At 35.7% G+C, this 22541-nt stretch overlaps 1 protein-coding gene across 1 annotated transcript in view; it reads left to right on the top strand.

Moving 5' to 3' along the window:
- The window catches only part of LOC119834893 (disintegrin and metalloproteinase domain-containing protein unc-71-like), a 316054-nt gene that overhangs the window by 286434 nt on the left and 7079 nt on the right, over positions 1-22541 (top strand). Inside the window, exon 9 of the mRNA XM_038359411.1 lies at positions 16953-17022. Within this exon, the coding sequence (XP_038215339.1) occupies positions 16953-17022 (70 nt within the window). The remainder of the gene's footprint in view (positions 1-16952; positions 17023-22541) is intronic.

Below are 22541 nucleotides of genomic sequence, written 5' to 3'. Positions count from 1 at the left end.
CCGATGCGGCGCCGACGTCCTATTGGGCGTCGTCGCCGCGTTGCGACTGCTTTACACAGTCGCAACCTGCCTCCATGACGAAGGGCGTCGGGCAATGGATCGGGGATGTAATCTATTGTCCGATACGGCGAGGCGGCGTGGGGCGTGTTCCGCTCACGCCGCCCACAGGAGGGTAGAGCGGTAATCCCACTTTGCCGCTCTAATTGCACCTGGCCCGGCAACGGGCAGCCACCGAGGGGGTCGCGGATGAATTTTAACCAGCTCCCGTGGCCCCTTCACCCAAGTGGCTCGACGGAACACAGTGGGGTTTTGGTCGGTAAGAATCCGACATAACCCACGGCTCCATCCCCGGGGGCCGTGGGTATCTATGCAAGATTTCCCCACTATAAAAAAAAAAAAAAAAAAAAAAAAAAAAAAAAAAAAAAGGTTCGTGTAACTATTGCTATTTCAGACGGGTGTCGTTTGTGTGTTGTCAAATTGGTATGTAAATGTAACACTTGATTATCCTACTTCCTATTAATATTATAAATGCGAAAGTTTTTAAGGATGTGTGTGTGTTTGTTGCTGTTTCACGCAATAACTACTTAACCGGTTGCAATGTAATTTGGTACGCTAGTAGCTGGACAACTCTAATAACATATAGGCAACTTTTTAACTCTGTCTCATGAATATGTGTGATTCTATGAGCCCTACCCGTTTCCGTAGTGACAGCGGATATACATATATTATATTTTGTTATCAGAGTTACAGTTAGATACAGGATTTATTAACATTACGCACAACAAATACCTATTTTTACTTGTCTCTATTACTACCAAAATAAATTTTCAACTTCTTGTGACTTAACCACGTCTATATGACCCCTCGTGACGTGAAAGCTGAATCCACCCATTGACCTGAACAGCTTGGCACTGCTAAGTAACATGCCATTGTAAACACACCTAAAACAATTACGACATTTAAATTCGAAATAATTAATGAGTCGACCGTCGATCGGTTGAATTTACTCTCGAAACGAATTATGTAATTAATTTAACTCGTTTCTCGAAGTTTCTAGAACGGTTTGTTTAACTTTTTGGGAGTTGGAGAAATATTTGCATCGAATTCAATTTTATTGTAATCATGGAAATATTATCTCTCGCAATATTGTGATTTGATGAAAACGAATATGTAGTTGATATTTACGATTGTAATTTTATATTTGAAGGGCCCTTGCCACGTCAATGGGTGTATTGATCAAATTATTCTACGGAATGGATAAAAATGAACTCCGATAAAAATATATTGGGTTCGGGATCGTAAGTAATTGGAATGAATATGTGAGGATTCCACTTACAATCCCTACTAATATTATAAATGCGAAAGTAACTCTGTCTGTCTGTCTGTCTGTTACGCTTTCACGCCTAAACCACTGAACCGATTTTGACAAAATTTGATATGAAGATAGAAATGAACTTGGGAAAGGACATAGGATACTTTTTATCGCGAAAAAAGGGTAGAAAGGGTTGAAAGAGGGGATGAAAGTTTGTATGAAAGTTCTTTATTGTCAAACCGATTTTGATGAAACTTGGTATGAAAATGGAGCTTAACGTGGGAAAGAACAAACCATACTTTTTGATGCGAAGAAAATACTCCTTACCATGTCGCGCGATATAAGCGAATTCTACGCGGGCGAAGCCGCGGGCGAAAAGCTAGTATTTTATAAAGCTTTCTTTTTTATATAAATTATAACCGCTAGGCATTTTGTATCTGTGTTGAGCTCACCATGAGAGTTTTATCTCGACCTTATTTAAAAATAATGTTTTCAAACGTTTCTATTTTTTAATTCATATATTAATTTTTTTATACTTTAGCTAGCTTTTGGCCGCGGCTTCGCACGTGTTAGTTTGGTGTAGTTTAACAGATTTATAAATATAAACCTTCCTCTCGAATCACTATCTATTAAAAAAAACGGAGGCTCGTTTCCTTTTCCTCACCCATCCCAGTCCATTCCTTCTTTCCAGCCTTTAATCCTTTCCTTTTCCCTTACCCCATAAAAGCGGGCAGCACATTCGTAGAGGCACCTTTGCGAATGTTCATGGGCGGTGGTGATCGCTTACCATCAGGCGAACCACCGCTATGACATAAAAAAAAAAAACCCATTAAAATTCGTCGCGTATTTTTAAAGATTCAAGCATACATAGGGACATAGGGACTAAGAAATCGACTCTGTTTTATATCCTGTAGTGATAGGTATTTTTAATTAAAAAAAAGCATGTACCATATTGAAAACAATTTTAACAATAAATCTCCTTTCTCTCGTTTTTTATCTTTCTTTTTTTTTAAATTTTCCTCTCTTCTTTTAAACAGACTCTTGCTCTTCGGAATTAATGTCATCTTTAATTATTTCTTCAGTGCCGACGTTGGCTGATGCATGCGGTTGCAGCTCAGCGCGTTCGACCACCACTTTTATATTATTTTTAATTTTATCTTTATCTAGAAAACGAAACGAAAATTACGTGCGTAGATAAGAAATAAGTAAAACTTTTTAGTTGGTCGTCAGATAAAACCGCGCAACACATATAATATTAACATCCTCATAGCTACAAATTTTATTAAACTAGCTGCGCCCCGCGGTTTCACCGGGATAAAAAGTTGCTTATATGTTGTCCAGTCCAACCAGCTGTCCAGCTGTCTAAGTACCAAATTTCATTGCAATCGGTTCAGTAGTTTTTGCGTGAAAGAGGAACAAACACACACACATCCTTACAAACTTTCGCATTTATAATATTAGTAGTATACTACAGAGTTTCTTGTCGGCTCTTACCTGTAGAAACTGCTTTCCGAACCGGCGGTAAATGTTATAACTGTGTTATAACGATTCCCAAGTGCTTCTAGAAGAAGTCTTATTAAATCCATATCCTTTTCCTTACCCTTCCTGGGCCTTCCCTTATTCTTTTCGGCAATCCTTCCGTTAAATCCCATTCCATTTTGATCGATTTTGCGCCTCTCCGTGAAACGTTCATGGGCGCTGGTAGCGCTTACCATCAGGCGATCCACCAGCTCCATTGCCGAGTATGACATAAAATAAAATAGATGTTTTAGTTTGAGTTTAAATAAATATATCCCCAACCACAATGCTACTAATACCAACTAATTTCTACTAATAGTAGAAAAATTACGATACCTGGCAAGCAATTAGTAGGGCAGGGGCAGAAAGACGTCACGTCCGGTGTAGTGATCCGTATATTTGCGTATGAGTGTTTTAAAACTATATGTTCGTCGTCACATCCGCATTTACCGCAAGATTTATGTCGTTTCAATACTTCTTTCGACGGGCCGGAAGCTGTTAATTATTTAGAACTAGCACTCCGATCCGACTACACCCGTCGTACGTTTTTTGTGACATAAAGTTTAAAAAAACATTAGCCGAAATAGTCGACCCTTTATTGAGTAACACAAATAATATAATAGATTGTCATAATTTAGTTTCAAAATACTAGAGTTTCAAAATACTATTTTAAGGCTGGAATTAAAATTCAATTCGAATTCCTTCTACTCTTTCGTCCTTTTGTGTCTTTAACTCCTTTTCCCTTCCTTATTGGTTGAGGGACACAGTTGCATTCATAAGAGGTCATCCATACATTACGTCACGCGTCAGAGGGGGGTTTATGACATTGTGGGACTGGACGGTTCAATAGCTTGTGACGTCACATGTTAAGATTTAGAAACTGCATATATACGAAGTGAAATTTAAAATTTACGAATGCGATCTAGAAATTATTGTGAGTTTTTTATTTGAGACTTTTTAAATAAATGCATACAATTTAAAATGTACGACGGCGGAGGGGGTTCTTAAAATATCCTAAAATCCTGTCACAAGGAGGGGGGAGGGGTTAAAAAAACCACAAAATTTGTGTGACGTAATGTTTGGAAGGCCCATTTTTTAAATCATGATCGGCTTGTATGTCGTCTGATGGTAAGCGCTACCACCGCCCATGAACATTTGGAGAGGCGTAAGGTCGATTGCAGACCGCACGCCTCACCAAATGGATTGGCGACTTCATATTGGTAAGGGATTTAGAAAGGATTGACGAGAGGAATAAATGAAAGGAATGGGAAGGGTAAAGAAGGATATGGGCCATTTGTAGTATACCCATTATTTATATCCAGGTGGAATCTGGTACATAAGGTGGTTTACTAACCCCCCGCTCCTCCCACACTGAATTTGAAAGGTATATCCATCTCTCTTCCGCCCACATCCCCCTTCTTCCGTTTCATAGAAAAGCCAAAGGCCTTTTTAACTGATGCTGCGAAGCTCCTCTTTGTCTCTGGAGCAAACAAAGAGCAGAGACACTCGTCAGCTGGCCCCGGTCCCTCAGTTAGCTTCTGCAATGTGTCCGCGTCTAGTTTTCTCAGTTTTGCATAGTTGGACATATTGTTTCAATACATTCTTTCGCGCATTTGAAATTTGAACTCTTTAGTCTATGGTTTAGGTATCATAATTGTGTGTATGTTGTGGCATCTTTGGATCCGTACGTCTAAAATGAATAATAAAGTATCAAGTATATTCATAACTTGTTAATATATTGGTTTAAAAAAATGTAATGCAAAAAAATATAATATATATAGTACAATATTTTTTGGTTTACAGCATTAAAATCCTATCCTACTTCCTATTAATCCTACTAATATTATAAATGCGAAAGTTTGTAAGGATGTGTTTATGTTTGTTACTCTTTCACGTAAAAACTACTGAACCGATTGCAGTGAAATTTGGTACGTAGATAGCTGGACAACTGGAATAACACATAGGCAAGTTTTTATCCCAATATTCCTACGGGATACAGACTTACGTGGGTGAAACCGCGGGGCGCAGCTAGTATATATATAATTACAACTTGCTGTAATTAATAGGTTGTTTTAGTAAAATATCTTTATTTGCACTTTATAATGTGCACTATAGCTTAATTACCAAGCTCATAATGATCTCTGTGATTGTAAGACAATACGGTTTAAAAAAAAGACATAGGAAAATAAACACATTAAAAGACATACATTCAGAATAGCAATACAAGCGAAGGTAGAAGCAGTAGTTTTAGAAATGCCCCTATTATTTCTTAAAGCCATTTAACACGGAAAAATTATGCGTAACAAACCCGTCTCGTCTGAACAGCACGTATAACAGCGAAGGGAGCCTAGCATTTCGCGTGTTTCACGTGGCATGTCTTGTAACAAGTTAATTTACGGGGACTAAGTAAGCGTTTATTTAGCGTATTCATTAGTGACGATTTATTGTGATATGCCGCAGTTGTTTGATCAAATAAAACGCTGGTAATGTGAATTTGGCCTTTCCATTTGTATTTTATTATAATGACGCCTAACAAGTGCCTAAAAGTTGATTCACAGTACATGCGAAATGTACTATATTATTTTTATAATAGAAATAAAATGTTTATAAATTCTGCTGTATCATAATCGCGAAATTTTGTAAGTATTGATGGATGGATGTGTAGATGTTTGTTAATATTTCACGTGATAACAATTTATCGTATCTTTAGGAAATTTTGTACAGAGATAGATTATAGTGTAGATCACATAGGCTACTTTTTACCCAGAGACACTGCGGGTAATAGCTAGTATAAAAATACCCCGGTGTATATATGAAATGAACCCTCTACTATTTGTAACAATTTACTCTGTGTTTCGTACGGCAAGTGGGGGAGCCGGAGGCCTATTACCCTTCCCAGTCAATTTCTTCTTTCCAGTCATCTATCCTTTCCTTATCTTCTTTAAAAGCGGTCAGCGTATCCGCAGAGGCAATACCTCTGCGAACATTCATGGGCGGTGGTGATCGCTTACCATCAGGCGGACCACCAGCTTAGCTGCCCGCATATGGCATAAGAAAAAAATCTTCCATATATGCTATTTTTCAATAAATTAGCTCTCGAGGAACGGGCAGGTGTTCCGCACACGCGATGTCGTGTTCCCAAATATTGGACGTCTCCAATAATTGAACGCTCAAAATTATTTTCTTAATATCACAACATAGAAAGTAGCTATTTTCGAATCTTGTAGAAAATAGGGCATTGTATGTACTATGATATATCAATATAACAAAACAATTATCGTCATATCATACTGAAAATGAATTAGGTATTTGTAATTCCAGCTTATAATATATTTTTTTTATAGAAAGAGTGATAGAAGGAGAAACTTCTGATACTAGATTGGGACGTGAGTACTTATGTACCACGCGTAAAACCGGGGCGGACTGCTAGTTCATAAAACTATTCACCAAGCACATAACCTTTTAGTACAACATAAATTGATCAACATGAAACGCTCCGCCTACCCACGGGATGTTAATAAAAAACTACGATTCGAAGTTCATCCATTATGACCAATAACATAGCCGATGAAGCATTCTACCCTTCCATATCGAAGCCGAGCCATCACATTGTAATCAGGGACGCATAAAAGTTAATATAGCATGATCATTTCTGTGCCCATTCTACTGGCGATTTAGCTGTGATCCTGTGATGTTTATTCGATGGCATAATACAAGAAAATATAATCTATGTATATAAAAATGAATGTTTGCCTGTATGTCATCATTGAACTCAAAAAACTACTGGACCGATTCCATGGAGAAGGTTTGTATAATATGCTCATTGATGCCTTTATTCTTAGATTTATTTTAGTTGTTGGTTTAGCAACGCCCGCCGGGTAATATATAAAATAGATAAAGTAGTAATAGATAAAAATGAACATAAATATATCTAAATCAACAATGATATAAAATAGGTACTGAAACTATTCTTTGTTTCCAATATTTTTTGTCCCTGAAAGTCCGGAGTATTTTTTGTCCGAAGTATGAATATACTAATAGGTATGAATAATTCACTTTAATAATTTATTCACCAAATACATCAATAAAGTCTTGTTTAATTTCATAAGGCACGTGATGTTTTTATCATGTTATTCCATTAAAGTTACGACTATTATATCTGGCAAAATTATTAACTCTCAACGTGTTTCAAACATAAACATTTATTCGTTTATACTTCTTTAAAAAGGACATTGAATTATCAATTTTAAAATCGTAGAGTAATACTGATTTGGCTAGGAGAAACTAATGAAGATTGATGCTTTGATAAAAGATTAATAAAAGAGTTCATTATCATAATTGCCAACCAACATTGTCTTCCGAGTAGCACTTTAGCGAAAACGTTTGACATATTTCAAACCTAAGTAGTGTGAGAGAGTAACTCAGTATCAAACTCAAACATTTATTCATTCAATTCAATTTCTTATAGAAGCGCTTTTGAATCAATATAACGCAGTTTTAACATTTTGAACAGGACTACTTCTTATTATATTCCTGAAATTGTGAACATTGTATATAATTTGTATGTATTTTGTATGTAAGGTAAAGTATTAAATTCATACATAGCTCTAGTGTCACAATAAACAGTTCACAAATTTCCATACAAATGCACACTATTCGAGCAGCTGCTATGTTCCTATTTGCAAAGGACTCGAGAAATGCACAGTACACTAGTTTTTGTTCCCTCCTGAATATTGCTTGAATTTTATATGACGTGCCTGCTTTGTGGCCCGTGTTACATTTCAGCTATAATTTAGCAGGATACTGCGTTGCGCGAATACTATGTACGTTTGAGCATATTCAGAGTTAGGAGAAGTAAAAGACGTAGTATTTCGTGCAAGTGACGAGGCTTAGAATTTCAAGATGTGAAATGTCAACCTGGGCAAGTGGCTAGAATAAAGTTGTTGGCAAGATGCGACCCGTTTTTTTTTGTAGTTTTTTTTCATAAGTGGGGAAATCTTGCAACCCACGGCCTCCGCAGATAAAGCCGTGGGTTATGTCGGATTCCTACCGACCATCCCATCCAAATCCCCACTGTGTTCCGTCGATCCGCTTTAGAGAAGCCACGGGAGCTGGTTAGCATTCGTCCACGACGGCAAGATGAGGTCAACTATTCGATTTATATCAGATCCCTTTCCACTTCGTGGTCTAAATCAAACAGAAGTCAATGGAAATCATAAATGCAAGCACTACATAAAACTGTTATAACTTCTTGTAACGTAAATGGAAAAACCATGATTCTTTTTATCTTATAAATAATAATTGATTATTATTGTTGTATTCTGCAGACTTGTTTTATAATTATTTATGTGCAGACAGAAATACAACGAAAATATTATGTTGTTTACGTAAAATATTACAACTACGGTGAGGACGCTTTGTTTGTCTGTTTTATTTATAAGCTGAGCTAGATTCTCGCAAGGACGGAGCGTCGTCAGCTAAAAATGAAATTTAAAATTTCCAATTTTTATACGTGTCACCAAGAGCAGCCCTCCGCATAAGTTATAAGCGAAACTGTGCACGTCCAAGGGAATCTCGTCCTTAAGCCATTCGAGAAGCAAAAAGTAATCCAGGACGAGTTTCCTTGTCAGGCAATTACGTGCGATTATCCCAAGGCGTCGGGGCTAATAAGAAAGGTTTTCCCATGACAAACGGGGTGGATTATGCTGTAGAATCGAGCGAGGTCGTTTGTAATTAGCTTGCGACATTATATTTGAGATAATAATTTCATTGGATGGCCTTAGATGAATCTGACGAACGTTTTTGTACACGAAAGAAATCTGCCACGAAAGGTGGATTAAGCGTGATTCATACAATATAGTGTTCTATATTTCTATTTGTTCGTAATTTATGACGTCATCTGAAATTACTTCAAATGTTCGGAAGATGGTTTGGGTCTCCTAAAGGCGATGTTATTTGACATATCACATGCCCAGATGAAACCTAATCAGTTTGGACCCAAAGGTAAATAAATAAATGTAAAGGGTCTTTTAATTTGTCCCAAAAGACATTTCAAGATTACGTTTCTACATCAATTATTATTAAGGCCATGATAAGGACAAAGGGCATTGGTCCACATATTTATTAATGTTAATAAATGATATTACAGTATAAGCACATGATGTAGAAGGAAAAATAAATTCCACTCAATAATTGATATGAGGCTGATAGCTTCACCCGCATCAAGAATTTGACATTGATATACAGACCTGAATGAAGCGATAGATCTTCGTGTAATATCCCAAAAGACTAAAATAGAAGGAAACTGCACATGAACGGTAGCAGAGAAGACTTCGGTCTCATAAATTAGACCTCGCATAACCTTTTGCCTCGTCATGACAACCAATTGAATCTGTCAGCGTCTAGCGTTAAACGAGCCGTATGCATGATGAAACTGTTTACTTGCTTGTTCTTAATAAAGACTTCAGCAGCCCAGTGTGTTAATAGGAATATTAAGCAAATAGTACCAGTAGTGCATTAGCTGAATTCCCGGCTTGGAGATAATCTTTTAATATTTTGTTCAGAGTGAAATAGGTACCTGCTCCCAAATTAACACTACGGAACAAGGTATTTTGAAATAGTACGCTCAGCGTGCGTTGTTCTCAAATAAAAAGTTATGTGAAAATCCAGAATATCTATGTAAAATGTACAGTTTATGTTTTCGTTGAGTTGATTTTCGTGAAATAATACAATTATCTGTTAAATATACTCATTTTTTTATTCCAAAAGCACTTTCCAGACAGCAGAATGAAACTTAAAAGTGATCGTTCTGAAAATCTTGTCGAATCAAAAGAGGGCGGGATTCCTTCCCATTAACCATTATGATATTATGTAATATATAGTCAACAGTACATTTAATATGAGAGATACATCCAATACCTCCTGTTACTTGTACCGCATAATCCGTCCCCGCCGCGTCATCACAGCCGATTGAATTCTTAAACGCCACGTGATTAAATCTGCGCCAAAATCTAATTAGAGCTAAAAGCGATGAATGCTATTTCATCCTGTTGCTAAATGTAGTTTCGTATATTTAGTTAGGCTATTTCCGGGGCGGCTTTATAAGCGAATTTATCCTCAGTGGGATTCCTGATTTAGTGCATCGATTTAAAACAACTTCTTACGTAATCACGTGCGACTTTATTAATATTTTCTTTTACAAATATTCCTAAAACATAAAAGCTACTTAACAATTAAAGAAAAACAACAAAATATGCATAGATCAAAATATCTATCTCTGCGATGAGCGGTGGTGTTCGTTTACCATCAGGACAACCTGACTTACCAGCTCAGTTACCCGCTATGACTAAGTATATAAAGAAAATATTGTAATCTCAATTTATTTTGATTTAAATACTTGCAGTAAAATTCTGTATGCATTTGAGTTTTAGTTTATGACAAAGTACAGCTCACGTTAAGATAGTTATATAATTTTTAGTGGTTGAGTTTTAATATCGTCATATTAAATTTTGCCTTAAAGATAAGAAGCCTGCGCTCAAACCCACAATTTTCTTAATGCTTGAAAATTTTATAGCATTTAATAACATTTTAAAAGAATAAAAATATTGTTATGAAATTATCTAATCGAATTTGTTTAAAGTTAAGGGTAAATATTTTTATTCAATAAAAACAATAAAAACACAGTTAATACAGCAACAATCAGTGACTATGAAAAGGATATTATAAAAACAGCATTTTAAAATCAAATTACAATATAAACAGTGAAAACCGAAGCAGATTTTTAACGCTAACGTCTAGAAGAAATTTTTAATTAAATGGCAGATTATATCAGAGATAGCGACGACAAAATGCACCAATTAGGTTTTGCTAGAGTAATAAGAAATTAACTGGCATCGCCTTTGTAAAGCAAATTGTTTCAATGATTTAAGTAGATACCCACGTTAAACGTAGCTCTCGCAAAAACTTAAAGGATAAGAAATATAAGATGAGGTATCGCATTAAAAGCTTTTGTCAAGATGGAGATCTTAATTGGAATTATGTAAATGATCGTACTCTGTCCTGAAAATATTTCACTTCATACAATATTTATGAAATTGAGTTAGTTGTATGTTGAATAATAGAGGAAAGAAGACGGAACATATAAATCGTGACGTAATAATAACGAAGGTTTTATATGTTTTATGCTTGGTTTAAACATATATATGATATCATTATAAAATTCATCTATATTGTTGTGGGTTGGTTTGCTACTAAATTATATTGCAAAATTAGCTGCGCCGTGCGGTTTCACCCGCGTAAGTCCATATCCCGTAGAAATATCTGGATAAAAAGTTGCCTATATGTTATTCCAGTTGTCCAGCTATCTTCGTACCAAATTTAATTACAATCGGTTCAGTAGATTTTGCGTGAAAGACCAACAAACACACACACATCCTTACAAACTTTCGCATTTATGATATAAGTAGGATTAGTAGGATAGGATAGGATGTACTTTAGCTTTATGTATATGAGCCTTAATATATAAATAAATAATAAATAAACAAATCCAAAAACCATAGCGGGTTGTTATACACTAGTATGTATCTTTACTATTTAAAGTAACATTACCAAAGAGTTCTTCTGTAAACTAAACTCACTATCGATTCTATTACAATAAATGCCTCGACATCCAATGTTATACTAGTCTACCGCTGTTCAGACGACCAGAGGTTAAATATCACGCCTCGCCGGTCACCACAAACCGTGCTATGACGTCAGTGTACATCAGAACGCTTGCAATGGATGTTTGCTTAGCATCCAGCATCCCCATTGTAAATTCACGGACGATAACGTTCGTGTAAAAGCAATATTGAAGTGTTGGAAATTGGACGCTGGTACTGGACACGTGTCTAAGATAGAATACTGGATTATAGACGCTTGTATCCCTATGATATCTGTTTTTCTTCTTTACATTGATATAATATGAAATTATATTATCTTCTGTTTTTATAGTCTGTGGATAGGCGCCATGACATTTTCTTATAGCGCCTACGTCATTAATTTTTTATCACTTGTTGGCATTAAATAAACTTAATAAATTTTCTACATCTGTTACAGCTAAATTCTATTATCTCTTAAAACATTTTCTTTCTAGTTAAAACTAGTTATAAGTAAATACATTTTTTTTAGGTTCTAACTAGTCAAGATGCAGACGAAAAACTTTTCGCGTAATCGTCTAAACGTATAAAGATAAAACCAATCTTCCCAATATGCTAGAACAATAGCACCATAAAACAATTAAAGGCACCACAGAAAGGTCTGATTTAATAGACCTAATGGCATCTTCAGTTCTGTCGGCTTCTTGCGAATACAAAGATATATGCACTGGGTAATACTGGGCAGGCTTGTCGGCTTACATGCGACAATGCATGCTACAGCCGTCGATCTGCCACTACATACATTACGCAGTCGGCTGTAATAGGCCGGCCAAGTGCTCAACGCCCATTTAGTATAGAATATTCAATAATACTTGCGAGTATTTGAGTTGCCACTAGCGATGAGATGACATTGTCGACTTGTAGGGACTTGTAGGACAGCTTGGCTAATTCGGATTAGTAAAGAAATGTACAATTGTAATGTACATTAAGGCAGTCGTATTGTAGATTATTTAAACTTTCTAAGTCGGTTTCCGTTCCAGAGATTAATTTGTTTAAACAATCAAATCCTTTATTCATTATCTTCATCATTATAATAATTATTTCAAAGATAAGATAAAAGACAGACGACATAAAAATAAATTTACAGTCAACTCCTCTTTAACAATTTATCCTATACCCGTTTGTAACGTAAAAAATAACACGTGAACTTAACAAACCATACGAAGTAATAGGTACAATGGGGAATCAAAAACGCGTGCTAACAAGAAGTTCAGACGCGGACCCGTGGACGGTGTTTACCAGCCTTTCGTTCATTCGCTCGGAAGGACTTGAGAGTTGTTTACGCGAACCGGTCGCGCGGACGTTACTGTTGTGCTCGATTCGACGCGTCCACTGAACTGTGAACGATAATCTTGTTTGCGAAGAGTGGGAATGATTTTGTTCGGACGCGTGCGTTACGCGCGCTCGGATGAAACCGTTGCGCGGTTCTAAAATAGTCAGATCGTGCGTGAGACCAGCTTAACATTGCTGATTCGCATTATAAAGGCTAGGTTGGATCCAGGTGGTGGGTATTAGGCACTAAGGGCTGGAAAATTTTCTTTATGATTATATTTCATTTTGATTTTGTAGTACCGTCATTTATATAATAAATTATCTACTTTTTTCTAACGATACGATGCGATTTAAACATCGGATGTTCGTGGTTTTGAAGAAATGTTTAGTTATTACACCTAAAGCATCAATATAAGCAGATAAAAGTTGCAGAATTAAAAAAAAATATGTCTATCATCGAAAATCGCTCATTAAGGTGAATTTAACTTTAAATAATTTTTTTATACTAAATAAGGTCATCTTTTTCTAAACCGTTTTTATATCCGACTATATTTTTGTAATACTCGCTGACACAGCATTTTTGCACTCCCGTAAGCCAAAAACCTCTGTCTTCGAATCAGCGAATTAAGCCCAAAAGCAATTGGCGCATTCCCCTGCTTATCTCAGCCCATGACCCGATTCTTGGCGGAATTATTCGAAAGTTAAAACGTAATAAAATTCACGAGCAAACTTCCCCTCAATTAACTATTTTTATTGTGCGCCTGTTCTCCGTTAAATAGCCGAAGTTTTTTATAATTGACATGAAAAATTACTGTTGAAATGTGGAGCGATTAATGTTTATTGTGCCAGCTTTATCTCTCCATCAAGGGAGCCTATTAATTTACAATCTACGCTAATATTATAAAGAAAACTAAAGGATATCTTATATTTTTCTATGTTTGTAACGTTTTTATGCGAAAACCACTGGACCGATTTCAAAAATTCTTTCACTGTTTGAAAGCTGCAAATTCCCTGAGTGAGATAGGCTATGTATGTACTACGGGAGAAGCTGGGGCGAGCAGCTAGCGCTGTATAAAAGGTAGACTCTACTATCAATATAAATAGAATTTATAGAGAACTAGATGCGTCTTGCGGTGTCGCTTATGGTCCCATTGGAATATTACAAAATAAACAAATAGCGACCTTATAATTCAAAACTGTCTCTGCCAGGCAACCTTCAGACATAGGAAAAAAGTCGTACCAATGATACATATGTTGAGGAAGACAATTTATTGATTTTAAAATAATTTATCCAGTTAATATATGTTTACAAAATAGCATTGAATGTAGGCACTTATATCTAGATATAGATATAGACTCACATGTGCCTATTTTCAAGCCCTCTTTAACGCCTAATACTTGTTTTGTTCTTGTTTGAGTACACGTATAATAAAGTCATTTAGCGTATGATTATGTTGGATTTACATGAATTATGGCACTGCTTTGAATTTTAATAAGTATGTACGCAAAAGTAATTAGAAAGGACTCGAGAAATGAAGAACGTGTTTTAACGGGATTCGTATGCGTATAATGAGACATTGCTAACTTCTGGCGCGTTGTTAAGTTTATTATGAGCAGGTTCTTTTAGAGGTTTAATGAATCTATTCATTAACAACGTAACGTATCATACGACTAGCTGTAACCCGCGTGGTATTCAGCAAAAAGTGGCCTATGTGCTAATCCAGACTATACTCTATCTCTATACAAAATTCATATAGACTCGATGACTGTTTTTGCGTTGAAAAATTTAGAAACACCCATCCATACTAACAAACTTTCGTGTTTATAATTAGTAGTATGCCCACTAAATTGTCCCATCACGGCGCATAGAACACATCTTTTTGCATTCCGATCCTACAATATTCGCGTTACGGTCATAGTATAATGAGAGAGTCTTTTAAAAATTGGCAGTAAAAAGGTAGTAACATTGAAATGAAATGAAATGAAATGAAATGAAATGAAATGAAATATTCTTTATTGCACACAAAAACAATTAAATTAACAAAAAAATAGGAAATGGAAAGGAAAGGGCAAAGGGCGGCTTTATTGCTCAATAGCAATTTCTTCCAAGCAACCCAAGTTAGGCGGAAGTAATAGAAAATTAAAGATTTGGAAGACAGTGTACACAATAAGAAGGGAAAGGACATAATACATAATAGAACAATGAAAATACAAAATAAAAAAACATGCAAATAACAAAAAAAAATATATAAAAAAAAACAAAGGAAAGAAATGAAAATAAACACACAAAACCAAAATACAAACAAAAAAAACATTGGATATACTGTGAAATAAAAAACGAAATAAATATATTTGATTAAGAATGTGAGCTTCGTTTCGTGTACCTTTTCCACGTGTAAGACATAATTATACCTTTTTGACACAATTCCTCTCAAATCATACTTTTCAAATACGATATTAATTTCAGCAATAAATAAAAATAAATGTATGTATAAATCAACCTTCCAAAGAAACCGTAGCACATTCGTAAAATGTATATATCTCTTTACGTCTATACTTATTTTTATATTATTTTAATTGTTTAAACCTGAAGGCTAAATCGACTATGCTAGCCTCAAGCAAAATTCAGAACACAATATCTAACAAAGTTAGATCCTAAATAATCCATACGATCTAGAAAGATATTACAGGAATATTTCATCGAATTTTTAATACTTTCCGATAAGCATTAAACGATGACGCTCAAATTATTGCGAACAAGATTTCTCCGATATAACGTCGATGGAAATCCCGCCCAAACCTAGCCCGGGGCAGGGCGGAGAATGCAAAATATGTCCCTTTATTTTTTGCCGCAATTTAAGGGATCTAGCGGTATTCGTTTTGATTGCGTTTTACATTTACGAAATTGATTATCATAACAAACATGATTTGATTTTAATTGCAATAAGTGAATGAAACCATTTTGATGTTTGTTGCATAAATAAATAACTTAAAATACAAGAGTATTTCGAATGAACGAAACAATAATAAACATTCAGTCAGCATAGTGAAACAACAAAAAAATCACAATCTTTTTCTCACATTTACCAGCCAATTCCCTCTTCTCTGTTCTCAAATCTTTCCCTATCACGCATTCCTTTAAACCGGGCAGCCCATTAGCATCGTCGCTGTTGATCACTTACCATCAGACGAACCAACTCAGTTTCCCGCTATGACGTAAAAGATTAAAAATGTATAGACAATTGATGGCTGTCTTTAGAGCCGATTAAAAGACCTTTTTTAAATACAATACGACTGCAGCGAGACCAAAAGTTTTCTTTCTAACATTGATAGACCAAAATACTGCAGGTCTTTTCAACAGATCGCTTATTTTTCGTATCTTGGTACATTAAAATATAGCCAGAAAAATAAATTTATTGGTGGAATTTGTTTACGGCGAAATTCCGTGGAGATAACCGAGGGTTCCTATGATCGGCATGCTAATTTCCCTTCGAAATATGTGCCTATTATTCCAATGCTTTATTCACAGAGTTTTCGTAAAATGTTAGGTCTTTGTAGTGATAATATTTTGTGATGCTTGTGAGGGATAATTAAAGCGTTGCTTTAAAAGAAAATTTATTTGTTACATTAATATTTATTGCGTGATACTGTTTTTCGAACCGGTGGTAAATATTAAAACTATGTGACGTGTGTGTGACGATTCAAAAGTGCTTTCGAAGTCTAAATGAATAAATAATAGTTCGAATTGGATATTAGAAATTCATGTGTATAATCTTCTTATTTCAATTTTTACTAATATTATTAATATGGAAGTGTGTTTGTTTGTTTATCTGTTCGGAGCGATACCATGATATCATTTTTGTGTCTGGAGATAGGAGGCTAGAAAGTAAAATTGGCAACTTTTAACCGCAGTAAAACATTTCTCTGCTTTATCCCAAAGGAGCATTGAATCGGCATAAGAAGTATCCTATCACTCAAGGCAGCTTATACCTATAAAGACATGTGTACCAAATTTCATCAAAATCCGTCCAGTAGCTTCAGCATGTATGACGGACAAACGTCGAAACAAACAAACTCTCACATTTATAATATCAGTGTGATAATGTTTTTACTGAAAGAGTACTGTTTTAAGAGAAATCCGTTTTTGTTCACAGGCAACTGCTTGCACCGAATTTACGTCAAACCATCTATCTACCGAACGGGGCCGAGAGCGAGATCAGAACGGTGAGTTGCAACATCTCTCTTCTTCTCCTCTTCTTCAAGAGAAGAGTGAACTGGTACTGTCTAAATTATAAACATTTCTGAATACACAATATGACAGAAACATCCATCTAAATATGTAAAACGCCTTTCGCGTTTTAAACGTCGTATTAGGAAGCATTTAGGCATCTCCACTATAACAATTAATAAATATAGTTTCAAAAACTAAAAAACATTTCAATTTTAGAATAAACTAATTTCTTGCTAATATACAGCCTACACATAAGGAAATTTATCTGTTATAACCGATCCTTAATAAGTATACAAAGTTTAAATTAAATCTGTCCGTTTAAAACGGCCTATAATCGAGTCTAAATGACACAGACAGGTAAATTTAAAGCGTGTTTAAGAGAAGACATTTTTTTTAATATGTGTTAAACCACAGTGTAAACTTTTAATGTTTTTATCAGTATCTATGAAGGTAGCAAATAAAGAGAGATTTCTACAGGGCGTTGTTCTATAAAAGAAATATTTGGAACATTATTACAAAGGCGCACTTTACCCAAACGTACACAGGCAACAGTGGCGCTAAATAACAGACGATAACTCGTTCGAAGCCGGCTTCAACTGCAATTTGTCTTAACTTTAACTACCTAGGAATCGATAAACTAACTAGACATTAATCTCAAAGCACTGTTAAGTCGCTGATTTACGCTGTTAATATATTGGGACCGGCATGTGTTAATAGCGTTAGTACTGTTTGACGTGTGACGTGTATTTTGATTAGTAATATTTGAAAAAATTAAAGAACCAAGAAACAAAAACTGAAATATTATAAGAATTGGATTGCTTATGCGGGATTAAGGGTGGATGAATTGTAAAGCGCCGCCTAAGTTTAGCGAAAGACGTAGGTTGGTTTAATTATGCATAATGATTGGCTGTTTTATACATATTTAATCTAAAGTTCCCAATAACGTTCTTAATTCGTAGTGTTTCTCTAACTTATGATGAAGTAAAAACATTGAAAGTCATTATAACTTCTTTTCTAATGAAAGCTATAGATAGTGCCTTCAAGTGATGCATCTGTCATAAAAAAGGACTCAAATGAAATCATTTAAAGAAAGTCATAATGTAAGCCACACAAGACGTTAATGCTCCTTCCGAAGCTGAGCCCAGGGAACGAAACGTTCTCCGTGAAGCGCCAACTAATCGGAGCAATCGATTCTCAAGATAAACATTGACAATTCAAAGAAAATCGATTTAATATAATTTGACAGAAAACCGATTAAACATAATTTGACAGTTGTGATAAACAAGCCGGGGAGGATTCGAAGCAGAAGTCTATTTAATTGGAAACTTTGCACAATTATAACTTTACTCTGAACGCTCGGGCAGATCCATTTATTATTTTATACGGCGATAATGTAATAAGATGGGCTTTGAAGGAGTGAAGTCGGAATTATTTTTGCGTTGTAACAAATGAATTAGATGACTTGACATTTTGATCTGTTGGGGTAACCTTTAATAGGGGATAAAATCAGAAGAAATATCGTGGGAAAATCAGTGACGAAGATAACTTTTCTGCTTTTACAGTTATTTTAAGAAAGTCCAGCTACGTACGAAAATATTAATTTATATATTATTTATATATTATTTATATATTATTAATTATTGTATTGTATATTTAATCGAAATGCGTATGCTATTTTATACTTGTAGTTTCGAAGTAATTATCGAATACGAAAATTACAAGAAGATTCTTAATAATAACTAGACGCTCGTCGCCCAGATATAAAGATTCCTTTTTTATCCCAAGGGAGCATTTATTTGGGATAAAAATCCTATCATCCAACTCAGCTCATACCCTGTCTGTATACCAAATTTCATCGAAATGCATTCGGTAGCGGTAGTTCAGCGTGATTGACGGACAAATATCCAAACAGACAAACTTTCACATTTATAATATTAGTGTGAAAGTGTGTTTAGTTAACATTATCCTGTTGAAAACTGTAGGTTTTTATTGTGGTAGTCGAGCACGCTTCGGCACGAATTGGGCCAGCTCGCACCGGGGAAGTACCACACCCCCACAGAAAACCGGCGTGAAATAGTGGCATGCCACTGTGTTTCGTACTGTTATGAGCCTCTAGGTGGATAGCTTTTTAAAAAAAAATAACATTTAGATTTTAAGATTTTTTAATTAAAGAAATACGTGTTACTTAAATGGATGTTAGGAAGAGACTCACTGGGAATGTAGGATTGGTTAGGAACTATGGACATAAATGCTGAGTAGGAGGAATAGGGATGAGGTAGGCGTATTAGGATGCAGATACTAGGTATAACAGTACGGTGAGTGGGGGAGCCGGAGGCCCATTTCCTTTTCCTCACCCGTCCCGGTCCATTCCTTCTTTCCAGTCTTTAATCCTTTCCTTTTCCCTTATCCCATAAAAGCGGGCAGCACATTCGTAGAGGCACTACCTTTGCGAATGTTCATGGGCGGGGGTGATCGCTTACCATCAGGCGAACCACCAGCACAGTTGCCCGCTATGACATAAAAAAAAAAAAAAAAAAAAGGTACAGCATTTTGAATCAAGTCATAAATTATAAAACATTATCATATGTTTCATTTAAGTCTACAAATCGGAAACTATAGTGAAATTAAATTACTACAAACAGCAAACAAATAGTTTCAAAATATAAAACGACATCAAGGTAAAGTCGAATTTATTGTTGATAATGTTAATTGGAGTGAAAACCAATTGGAAAGTTATCGGATTTCGAGAATTCATTCGACGATAAACGGACCGAGTCAGCTATCTCAATCTGACAGACAGCGTTATCTAACTCAATTAAAATCTGAAACATTCGGACTTTCGGTGAATGATTCTGGGCGATCCATTTTAATATGTGCGCCGTATCGAGTGCCGAATTCAGATATTGGTCGGATAGTTCAATCACCGAAAGATATGAAGTGTAGCTTGCAGTCGCCAGGCTGTAAGAGCAATAGTTTCTTTTATCTATATAAATATTAGTTACTAGCTGCGCCACGCGTTTCTCGCGTAAGTCCGTATCCCGTAGGAATATCGGGATAAAAAGCCTATATGTTATTCCAGTTGTCCAGATGTCTACGTACCAAATTTCATTGCAATCGATTCAACAGTTTTTGCATGAAATAGCAAACAAACGCACACACATCCTTACAAACTTTAGCATTTATAATATTAGTAGGATTAGTAGGATTTTACTTTGACTTCCGTATCTTATGACACCTTTTCAAGGATTTTCTTCTTCTTCGCCCAAAGTCCTTTTTGTATCCTTTTTATTTTAAAAAGCAACGCATTTGTAGAAGTATTTATCCCTATGGAAGTTTATGGGCATTGGCAGGCGCTTACCACCAGGGGACCGACCAGCTCAGTAGCCCGTTCATACATAAAAAATCTCTCTCTCGCCCAGATACGTTATACGACGACAGATACATTATTTTCTGTTCACCATCCATCATCAACATCTCCACATCCTTTAGTTCACATTCAATATCGTTTCCTTGACGAGACTTGATATTCTATCACTGTTCAACATTTATCAAAGCTGACGAGACAAGTAAAAAGATAGATAAGTTGAGTTACATTCACATTTATAATATTAAATGGGATAAGGGATCCATGTCCCTGATAAGAGTGACATTGCCTGTCATTTTGTGGTATCCTGAATAGATTCACTCCCACATTTCACAGACATATGCTGAAATATATCTGAATTTCAAAGTAAATATCTCGTCCTAAGTAGTCTAGACCGAGATCCCGGTGTGCCTGGAGGGTCAGACATATTTTACGCCAATTGCCAATTTCTTTAAGTATGTACCTAAAATCCGCATCAGATTTTCCTGAAGAGATTTTTAACCAACTTCCAAAAACGAAAAGGAGGAGGTTCTATGTTCGTCTGTTTTTTTGTCATTAATAAAGTCTAGAATAATTTAGTAATAAATAACATATTTCAATGTATCAATAGTTATATTCTATTAAACTTCTACAATGATATCTAAATGGAAGTCCTCGAAACAAAAAAAAACAACCTTACTTGAATTCGTTTTTTTACATTATAATAGAAACACTACAATATTTGAAAATTTTTAACAAAACAGAATAACATCGAACTTGAGGCGAGATTCGAACCTGCGTCTCTCCCCATTCCCGGGCGGCGCCTTACCATTCGGCTATAATCCACCTCAGAAATCGAAAATCTTCTAATATTAAGATTTTAGGTGCCTAAAAATATCCCACGAAATATAAATGAAATCGCTATAACATTTCACAAATCCACACACCATGTCAAAGAAATCAAGTGAAAATTGGAACATAGATGTTCGGTATCATAACACTATATAAAACTATGCAAACAAAGTCATTGTCCCGTCATAAACCGTGGTCTGCTTTGAGTAAATCATTCGGAAGTAACGCTCGCAAGGAATTTTCTTGACCTCAATATGAACATGATTTGGGGCTGAACGCTTTTCAGCGACTATCTTTGGACTCGGTCTGTGAACCTACTGTTTGCCTTTTTGGTACACAAAATGTGCAAAATGAGTCTATTATGTGGGTATGAATAAATGATTTAAGTTTTTTCGCGATATCCTACTGATATTATAAATGCTAAAGTTTGTAAGGATGTGTGTGCGTTTGTTGATCTTTCACGCAAAAACTATTGAACCGCTTGCAATGAAATTTGGTGTAGATAGCTGGACAATTGTAATAACATTTAGGCATTTTTTTATCCCGATATTCCTACGGGATACGGACTGACGTGGGTGAAACCGCAGGGCGAAGCTAGTTTAATGATATAGGCGTGATGTTCTGTTAGTTTATAAATCGCGTGCCTGCTTAGGGCCTCTGCAAATGCGTTGCTTGCTTTTAAGGAACAAGGTCTTTTTGTATTGCTTTTAAGGGTTAAGGTAAAAGATTTACGACGTCAGTAAAGGAATGGTCTGTGAACAGAGGGGAAATTATACGCGGCTCTGACCTCTTCTTTAGCTTTTTATTCAATAAATAAAAAAAGAATACCGACAACAATACATTTGAGCATATCATTAATAACACTTTATTGGCATAAATTGAAGTATGCCACCGACATCGCGTCGTAAGCCTATATTTGGAAAATTCACTCGAAATAGAATATTTTCTTTTCGATTTTCACTCCGTATATAATACAGTTTGGTTTCCGTATGTTCCATGGCTTAATATTCCCTAAATATAAAACACCTATTTACCATTTCCACAATAAATATTCCACCAAAAAGTAAGGTTGCAGCAATTTATTTCGCCATATTCTCGTGGCCACTTGTAGCCAGCTGCGTTCAGAATTGCGACATAATATTGACAATCTAGGAACCAAAGAATCTCCAACGAGAACCACGCGCAAACTAGCGCCAGATTGATGGAGAGAATTTTTCTCGGCACACGTCGCGAGGCTAAATTAAACAAGGTGACAAGAAAATTGAAACCAATCTAAACTTCCTCCAATCCAATTTGAATTTCCTTGCCCCCCCCTCC

The sequence above is a fragment of the Zerene cesonia genome, chromosome 20 (genome assembly GCF_012273895.1).
Source record: "Zerene cesonia ecotype Mississippi chromosome 20, Zerene_cesonia_1.1, whole genome shotgun sequence".
Classification (NCBI taxonomy): domain Eukaryota; kingdom Metazoa; phylum Arthropoda; class Insecta; order Lepidoptera; family Pieridae; genus Zerene; species Zerene cesonia.
Note: the sequence above shows the minus strand (reverse complement) of the source record. Positions and strands in the feature narration are given on the sequence as shown.